Source organism: Carassius carassius, chromosome 6 (assembly GCF_963082965.1).
Source record: "Carassius carassius chromosome 6, fCarCar2.1, whole genome shotgun sequence".
Lineage (NCBI taxonomy): Eukaryota > Metazoa > Chordata > Actinopteri > Cypriniformes > Cyprinidae > Carassius > Carassius carassius.
In genome coordinates, this window is record NC_081760.1 from 9,212,145 (window position 1) to 9,222,444 (window position 10,300).

At 36.0% G+C, this 10,300-nt stretch overlaps 1 protein-coding gene across 1 annotated transcript; it reads left to right on the forward strand.

The window, feature by feature from the left end:
• Positions 1-3,964: 3,964 nt before the first annotated feature.
• LOC132142359 (arginine and glutamate-rich protein 1-B-like) lies at positions 3,965-9,777 on the forward strand. The gene is made up of 4 exons (XM_059552163.1): positions 3,965-4,563; positions 5,396-5,621; positions 6,471-6,554; positions 8,830-9,777. Exons 1-4 carry the CDS (start codon positions 4,229-4,231, stop codon positions 8,992-8,994), a joined length of 810 nt encoding a protein of 269 aa, XP_059408146.1. The 5' UTR covers positions 3,965-4,228; the 3' UTR covers positions 8,995-9,777.
• The last annotated feature ends 523 nt before the right edge of the window (positions 9,778-10,300 follow it).

Genomic DNA, 10,300 nt, shown 5'->3' on the forward strand with positions numbered 1-10,300 from the left:
ACAACACAATGGATAAACAATCATATTCTGTAGCATAGCCTATATAAAAACTGGGAACACGCGTGACCTCAGGGATTATCAAAAAGCGCACATGAAAGCGCAAAAATGTCTGCTCAGCCATTTACATTAGGCTACTGCCCAGGCTCACAAATCGTCAGTGAAATTGAACCCATTTTCATCCCAGGTGTGTTTTATGGATTGCTTTATTTGTGCTTTTCAGAATTGTTTCAGCCAATTAGCAAACAGCATAATTGCCTTCATTAAAGTAGTATGAAAAGCTGCCTACAAGAAATTCGCCTTGCGCAAAATAAATCAATGTGAAACGCTGCCAGTCGCATTTACAATTTCAATTAACAGGCTATACTTCATGAGACATGGAGACATGGAGACATACGAAATAGACGAATTTGAGGTTTTCTTTTCTTTTCTTTTCTTTTCTTTTCTTTTCTATTAGTGTGGTCATTTAATCAGTAATGCTCTAATTTTACACCTGTCGTCAAATCTTAGAAGGGCTAATAAACTTGTGCCAGCACTTTCTTGAAGAAAGTTGTAAAGTCTTGTCGTATAAGTTAAACATATAGGCTAGTCTTTGCATCCATTGGGATGTATCGTACTGTATCGTACATTCGGTTATTTTATTGTTTAACTTCAGTATGAGTTATGTAAAACAGGTCGTTTTTACTTTTATTTCGCATAAAAAATTGCAAAGTTTCAAGATGTGCATTTTAGTCATGGGTTCACAATAAAGGTCTGAAAGGTTTTTTTTTTTTTTTTTTTGAGCTCACATCAATAAATCTGTCTCTATTATTAATGCTATATATGCCTACGGGGTTAACAGGACACTTCGCTATCTGAAATAGGTGAAAATACTTATTTGAATCAGTCTAGGCTATTTAAGATGAACTTCATCAAAATCGATCGTCATCAAAGTAGGCTAACATATTAGCTATTTTGTCGTTACAAAGTCCACATTTATTCAGTGATGTCCTTAGAAATTACCATTGCGTATTTTTATTAATTAATTTATTTTTCCTATATGCTAATAGATTAATTTGAATCTAAACTGTGTATAGCCTACATAAAACAGAAGTAACCTAGTGAATGAAGGCCTGCTTCATGTGCTTCAAAAGGTGTTGTTTTTTGTCATTTAGCGGATTTATATTCTACGTGAACGCCTCCCAATGGATGTTCTGCTCAGGACAGGGAGAGATCTGAAGAAGCCAAATGTAAAAAGACACGTGGAGATGGTTAAACACTTATAAATAGATAATAAAAACATAAGTAGGCTACCAACAAGTTCCTTGGTAGGCTTCTGATTTTTAGAAATGTATCTGTTTTTTATTAAATGTAGCTATTAATATAGGCCTAGCTAAGAGTGGTTCTTTTTGAGCCTAGCGTCACAAAAGATTTCCGCCTTTTATAAACTGTCCCTGCGACAAATCTATCGGGCTAACATTGTAATCCAGGACACACAATTTAAAACCAAGCAAAGTTCCCAATTCCCGAACATTTATGTCCGAAAAGCCATATAAAAGCCTATCGTCCTTCAACAAGATAAAGGCATTTGGCGAACCTTGGCTGCCATCCTGTGGTCAAGGGAATAACGTCCACAGCTTGTTTCCCATGTCTCGTTAATCAAACAAGCCTTATTCATATCATCAGCTCATCAGAAGAGATTCCACGACCTGATATGGGTGTGTTAGACAAAGAAAAGATGGAAAATGTGCAGTTTCTGGGGGCTCCAGGAAAATGATTGGGAACTACCGTGCCTAGCAATATAAGCATTAAAATACATCAATACATAAAGACCGAATACATATTTATTGTACATGCATCATAAGTAGCCTAGCCTATATCGCGTGTGTGTGTGTGTATAACTAACTTGATATAGGCCTAATAAATGTATCAAAGCCCATATAGTATACGAAGACGTATTTTAAATTTAAACAGTTTCCTTAAGACATTTAGCCACTGATCTCTTTTAAATAAATATATGAATAAATAATAATAATAATAATAATTCGTGCATATCTGGGAGTAGCTATTTACAGTTAGGCTACATGGAACTTCGTTATTACTATTAATGCTCGAACAATAATTACAAAAAGAATATCGCCAAGGGATTACAAACAAATAGGCCTACATAATATACCAACAATAATTAGGATAAATTAAACATAATTAAGAGAAACACACAAATAGGCTACATATTTTAGAACAAACTGAAAATAGTTCGAAATCAATAACAACGAACCAAACAAGCAAACAAAAATAAAAAGGCTCGCAATACGATGAGATAGAGGCCAACAAAGAGACATTACAGAGACATCCCACTTGGAACTTTACGTTTGGGTTTCGCGCTTTATGCGAATGCTGACGTAGTCTCGTTTGGGAGGAGTTAGATGGCGTTTACATGGCCTGAAAAAATGAATTTACTTTAGGGCAGGCCGAGTCGCATCTTGCAGTAGCTTTATTTGACCAGCAGGTGTCATGGTAATGTTGAGCAAAGACATCCATTGAGGATCCTCTAACGTTAAAAGGCTCAGAATAAAACGGTTTTCAGTGACTGATCCAAATAAAAGAGGTATGAGGATATTTGACGTTTAAGATGTCCAAAAGTCTTTTGCTGGAGTTTCAGCACCTTGCACTGCAGGTCAACTCTCAAAAAGTATTATCAGTGAATGAGGAACCAAATTTCATAATTATAGCCTACACATTTTACACCAGTTAATAACAATGATATAACAGCGTTGAAAAGCAAGCGAAACTCTAATTATGTCAACATAACTAAACCCCAAATTAATAGGCTAATATTAATAAAAGCCTTCTATGATTTTCTTAATGTGTAATAATAAATTATGTTTCACAGTTCTCCATCAGCATGCTGCAAGATGTTACTCCAGCATTTTTGATTTAGCACTTGAGTAGATACATTAATTATTCTGCTGTTTTCATTCATTATTGATATGTCTAATGCAGACAAGGCCTATATCAGATTACATCAAGATCTTCAATGTGTTTCCAGCCGTCCACTAGATTCCTTATCATTAACATATTGATATATTTCTGTTCTTTAATGTTTTTACAATGGGTGTAGTTTGTGGAATATGTTTAGAACACATACTATGGTGATAGCATCAATAAACCAACTGTTCACATTCACTGCACCTAAAAACAGTCAGTACAAACCCATGCTTTTTAGTTAGTAGTCAGAATACTTTTCACAATTCTGGGGTCAGATATTTTGATGTTTTTGAAAGAGGATTCTTATGTTCAGCAAGGCTGCATTGTGAAATATTATTACAACTTAGGAAAACTATTTTCTACTTTAATATATTTATTTAATTTAATATATTTAATAATAACAATTTAATATATACTTTCAAACAGAAAGCAGATGTTGGCTACTGTTTGATTTATAATGTTTTTTTTGTTTTGTTTTTTTGTGGAATTTTTATTATATTTACTGTATTTTTTATATAAATGATCAACAATGGTAGGCTATAAATGTCGTTCTTACTGACCCTATATTTTTTAAAAGTATAGAATAAGTTACTTTAAGTTACTATAATAAATATCACGTTCTACTAACAATACATTGTAATATTATTTTCAAGCAGGGATGTTGTTTTTAGCAGACTTATGGAACAATAACCACCTCTTTAGGTGGTTTCTAGTTAGCCTATGCAAAAATATTTATGTATTTTTGTTTGATTTTTTTTTTTTTTTTTTTACTAAATGTAGATGTGTGACATACGAGTTAAAACGTAATGAAAAGCAACAACTTAAACATTAATTGTAAATTGCTGGGAGCAATGACTCGGTTGTGAATCGGTTCAGTGAACGAACCGTCCAAACGGTTCGCTAAAATGAAACGCGCTTCTCGTTTCCGCTCCACGCCAGTTGATGGAGCTAAGTGTCGATCGTCACAACATCAGAAAAAATAAGAAATTGCATTGTGGGATCTGAGAACAGCCATTCATTCTCCATCTTGCTTTTTTACGGCAAAAGATAAATGGTACCATGCAGATAAATGTTTAGGTTGTTATTAAACAATTTATTTCCAAATAAGAGTTTCGTCTTCAATATTGTCATGCAGCCTGGGCTGATTCCTTGAGTGTGCGTTTTTGGAGCGTGTTTGAAAGTTCAGGTGCTTGCACTCGTGTATCCGATGCTTTAGGGGTGTCGGGTCTTTGGTGACTGCTACTGAACTCTACCGGCGTCTGAAATGGGTCGTTCACGGAGCCGCAGCTCCTCCCGCTCCAAGCACTCAAAAAGCAGCAAGCATAATAAAAAGCGAAGCCGCTCTCGATCAAGGTCCCGGGACAAAGAGAAGAAGATGCGCTCGAAGTCCCGAGAGGCCAAAAGAAGTCGCAGGAGAGAATCGCGCTCTCGGTCCAGATCAAACACGGCCACGTCTCGCCGGGAAAAGGACAGACCCGTCACGCAGCCGGAGAAAATCGATATTTTCGGAAGGGCGTTAAGTAAGAGGAGTGCTGTAGACGAAAAGCAGAAGAAAGAGGAAGAAGAGAAGAAAGTCGAAATGGAAAGACAGAGGAGAATGTGAGTAGTACCATCACGAACCCTGTCACAGATACATCACCCGAACAGTGTGAGACACGAGGACCCTTACAAAAAGTACTGTGGAAGTACCATAGTACTACCATCTTATTCTGGGAATTACAAATACATGCATTTCAGTACAGTAGTATTTACACAGTACTCTTTCCAGTACACGTCAAGCTACCATCAGATGCTATCAATGTAGCATCATACTGGGTTAACTTGCATTATCTTTATCATTTTTGCATTTTAGGCCCTATTCCATGTTTAAGCATAGAATACCACGGTATAACGGTGGTGAATGTCAAGAAAATGGGGTTACCATATTACCTTGTCCAAAATACTATCATAATGCTGTAATTTATATTTGGTAGTTCAGTAACTAGATTCACAAAATCTGATTATTTATTTATTTACTTGCTTTAATATGTAATTAATTAAATGCATCTGATAGTTTCTGAATTTGAATGTTTGTGTCATCTAAGAAACCAAGCATTTATAAAGAATTACACCTTCATCATCGCTGTCATAAAACCAATAAGCAGTCATCATGGTATTTAAGAGAGAGATAAAATACAAAATTATAAGACCGTAGTGAGAATGATCATCTATTGTTAGGTTACTATTCAACATTTTTATCAGTATCGGTGTTGGTCTTATAAGTTGAGAGGCACTGATAAGCTGATACTTTGTAGTTGCTTGATTTTTCCATGCACAATAGATAAAATGTGCATTGCATTTCAAGTTGTGCACTTGCGTCATTTCATAATTGGCATGAAGTACATTTTCATTTCGCAATGCTAAATGAAACAACTGACTTTTTCTCCTTTAGTCGACAGCTGGAGATAGAGGAGCGTCTGATTGAGGAGGAGACAGCACGGCGCGTAGAGGAACTTGTAGCCAAACGTGTGGAGCAGGAACTGGAAAAGCGAAAGGATGAGATTGAAAGAGAAGTGTTGCGACGGGTGGAGGAGGCCAAACGCATCATGGAGAAGCAGTTGCTAGAGGAGTTGGAGAGACAGAGACAAGCAGAACTGGCTGCTCAGAAAGCTCGGGAGGTAAGTTGCATGTGAACAGACAACACAGAATCTCTCTTACTAATGCTGACTCAATGGGAAGGTTTTCTGGTTTTGTTGGAAATGAGCCTGTTTCACACCACATGCACATTTTGCAGGCCACATTAACAGTGTAATGGAAGTCAAGAAAATCTTCAATATAGTGATCCAGAAATCATGTTATTTTCAGTGTAGTTTTGCAGAACAGCTACAGGTGAGATAGTAGCCTGCTGTTGCTTTACTACATACTGCATAATTGTGTGGTGTTAAACAGGCTTCACCCTTTTTTTTTCTCAAAATTAAAAATGAAATAGACCCCCTCCCCAATTTGAACCATTCTATTATCCTTAAATTTCCTGTTTCACTCTAGACAGTTTTCTTAACAAAACAGTTCATGCAAAACTCCTTCGAGTTCCATGAGCTTCACTATCCCTCTCAGTTGCTTGCGGTTAGAAGTGATGAAAGTTGTTCACGCTTCTGTTCCTCCTATACACCATTTGAGCTGACTGCTCCTCAGACGGCACTTCACTGTGTGGCTTTTTTCTGAGAGTGAGATGTCAGTAGAGATGTACCGAGAACACAGGTCAGTGGTTTGAAAGAACCTCCCTTGCTGTTTGGTGGTATATTGTTCAGTTTAAAAAAAAAAAACGTATTCCCAATTTGACCATGACTCTTATAGGAAATATTTCTTGGTGACTGAAGAACACGTTTACTGTAGGTTGAGCCCTGTCTGGTGAGCTGAACGTATCTTCATTATCTACTCATTTGCGTGTTTGTTCAAGTTGTGCAAGTTATTTTTGGGAATTATGTTGTTTGTCACTACAATTCAACTGAAGCTGTTTGCCTTCGCAGGAGGAAGAAAAATCAAAGCGTGAAGAACTGGAAAAGATTCTGGTGGAGAACAATCGCAAGATAGCCGACGCTCAAGCTAAACTGGTATGTGTTGTTTAAAGCAAGATTCAACTCTAATCATAGCCTTATGTTTTATTCTATAGAAAACATTTGAGTTAGGTGCTGTAGTATTAGCAGTGCAACTGAGGAAAAGCTAACTGATTCCTGAAATTCATGCATTGTTAAACACTTGAGTAACAGTTGTCACTAACATTTTTACATTATTAATACAATTTCTGTTTTAAATAAACACTGTTCTTTGGAACGCTTTATTCATCAAAGTATCACAATTTCCACCAAAAATAAGCAGCTGTTCTTGAGCACCTAATCAGCATCTGAGAATGATTTATGAAAGATTATGTGACACTGATGACTGGAGTAGTGGTTAAAAACTGAGCTTTGCCAGCAAAGAAATAAATTAAATTTTAAAATGTTAAAATAGAAAATGGGTATTTTTTAAATTGGGGTAAAATTGCACAGTATTGCCTTTTTTTTTTTGACCAAATATATGCCACCTTGATGAGCATAAGAAACTTCTTTCAAAAACATAATATCTTCTTTCAGATCAGATCTTTTGATTGATTATTTATGTAATGGAATTCAATGGAATAGGAGCCGTTATGTTTGACAATTACAATCAAACCTATATGTTTTTCCTTTCAATATGTGTGTGTGTCATTGAAACGCAAATTTAGCTGCAGCCAAGTGACTTGGTGCGACCCACCTTGTTCCATTCTGTGACCCACAAGTGGGTTGCGACCCACAGTTTGAAAACCCCTGATTTAAAGTATGTGAACGAAACTGAGAATGGGAGTTCTGTGTGTTCAGGCTTCTGTTCAGCATTGTAAAAAAAAAAAAAACATTATAAATATATATATATATATAGTCCAGACCAAAAGTTTGTACACACCTTCTCATTCAAAGAGTTTTCTTTATTTTCATGACTATGAAAATTGTAGATTCACACTGAAGGCATCAAAACTATGAATTAACACATGTGGAATTATATTTGGAATTATATACATAACAAAAAAGTGTGTAACAACTGAAAATATATCATATTCTAGGTTCTTCAAAGTAGCCACCTTTTGCTTTGATTACTGCTTTGCACACTCTTGGCATTCTCTTGATGAGCTTCAAGAGGTAGTCACCTGAAATGGTCTTCCAACAGTCTTGAAGGAGTTCCCCGAGAGATGCTTAGCACTTGTTGGCCCTTTTGCCTTCTGTCTGCGGTCCAGCTCACCCCTAAACCATCTCGATTGAGTTCAGGTCCGGTGACTGTGGAGGCCAGGTCATCTGGTGCAGCACCCCATCACTCTTCTTCTTGGTCAAATAGCACTTGATGCCTTCAGTGTGACTCTACAATTTTCATAGTCTTGAAAATAAAGAAAACTCTTTGAATGAGAAGTTGTGTCCAAACTTTTGGTCTGTACTGTATATAAATAAACAAAATATCGGCCAAATAGAAAACCTTGTCGGCCAATGCCCATAATTACAAAATCCTAAATATCAGCTCATATATCGGTCCACAACTAATGAACAGTCTTGAATTGTTTGGATTTTATTTCTATTTTCGTTGTTGTTGTTGTTAAAATATTTTTTTATTCAGAAAGTTACTATATATGGTTTGACTACAAAAAGTGTATTACATGAGCTTGGGCTGGGTTTTGACACAAACTTCACGATTCGATTCTCATTCACAAGCTTTCTTTGATTCAATATTGATTATTTTGGTGATATATCAAGTACTGTACTTACCAGATTTTCTCAAGGGAAAAAATGTCTAATTTGGTCAGAGTCATTTGGTACTACATTATTATAATATTTAATGTAAGAAAAGTATAAAATTATAATTAATGTGTTATATGGTGCAAATATTTGGCAAAATACCCCTTTCTAAAGTGTATTTTTCTGGGTAACGAGTTTATGGTCACCGATTATGTTTGTTTCTGAGGTAAATTTGACATTACGTGACATTGTTTACAAGACTTTATATTAACGTATTTGCATGGCTGAAACACTGATTGAATGATTACATGAAACATGATAGAGATAGTAAACTTGTGCCCTTCAATGTTCCATCCATTAACTGAAAACAGCCTAGACTAATCAATTATTGGGATTTAAGAATCAATATTGTTCCATAAAAAAGAGAATTATTTAATATTGAGATATCTATTATTTTTTACCCAACCCTATAATGAACCATAAACCCAAAATGATGACCATTGCTGTGGTGATGCTGTGGACGTATATAGATCAAAGTTGTTTACATGTTAACATCTAGATCCTAATAAACTCCACTTTGTCTGTCCTACAGGCAGAGGACCAACTACGAATAGTTGAAGAGCAGAGGAAAATACACGAGGAGCGTATGAAGTTGGAACAAGAGCGACAGAAACAACAGAAAGAAGAACAGAAAATAATTTTGGGGAAAGGGAAGTCAAGGCCTAAACTGTCTTTCTCTTTAAAGGCTTCTGAGTGATGAAAACAATGTGGCCAGGATTACTCCAGACTTTCTCCAGACCACTTCTCCATGTGAGGCATTTGATCTGCAACACAAGTTGTTCTTCGTAGGTCTCATGTGGTGTGTTTCAAATTCTTAGAACAATGGGAACAATCAGTTTGTCAAATACCCTTCAGTCTTTTTTCCTCTTTCACCTGTCTGTTTTGTATTACTGACTCTTGTATAGATAACCACCACTCGTCCTCCAGGTAATCTCTGCAAACTCATTTGGTGAATAGTAGGTGTAGGGTTAAAAAAAAATGTCTGGCCTGACCTGCTCATCCAAATATACGTCACGGTTTTAAGTTTCAATAGTTCAAGACCTCAACAGATTCTCTTAGCTGATTTGATTGAAGTATTTTTTTTTTAAAGTAAGTTTATTCATAGTATAAAGTAATTCGAATGAAAGTTTGACTGGGAAATAGCTTGAATGAAGTCCATCATATTTGAATAGCACAGACCTAGACCAGATATAAATGGTAATCAGTCCAAACAAGAAGTAACATAAAACAAGAGTAAACTCCTTTTATCATTTTTTACTTCCACATTAATAATTGTACATTCAAGAGTTAAAAGTGATGCTGTAATAAAGGGTACCTGGTCGTTGCATGTCGGTGAGCTGTGCATATGTTAGTGATGAGATACTTTTAGAAGTGATCCGAGTGAAAGGTTGCTGATTGGTCAGAATTTGTGTTTGTGGTTTAATATTTGACCCACTTATCAAGGATATGTCAAGAATCTCCAATAAATCCATGAAAATGTCTTGTTTCTGATATTTCTTGCATATTTGTATTAACTAATAGGCCTAAAAATACATTTGAGACGGTCACAAAAGCTAGTTGTAAGAGCCTGGAAGTCATGGGACCAACAATACTAAGTTGGTTAACATTTTGACATCAGGATGTAACCATCACCGATGCTTTCAAATCACAGCCTAATTAATAGTTTGTTTGACACTTCTGTGACTTGGGTACAAGCTCAAGGTGCAAATACACAATTGACTCACGCTCGAGCGCAGACCAGACCATGGAGGTGCAAACTCATCACACCTAAACACCCCTCGACATCCAATTATCTCTTCTCCTTTACGTTTTTCCTTTTAATTAGTGTCCAAACATGCAGGACAATTAAACAAAAGTTGTCCGAGACATCTAACACCTGTTTAATTGATTTATATGTTTTGTTATACCTAATCTTAAAGGTACGGGAGAGTGGGTACGGTTGCAACACTATTTGCATTTCCTTTAGTTTCTCAGAGACTGTTTGTATTAGAAAACCAAAATTG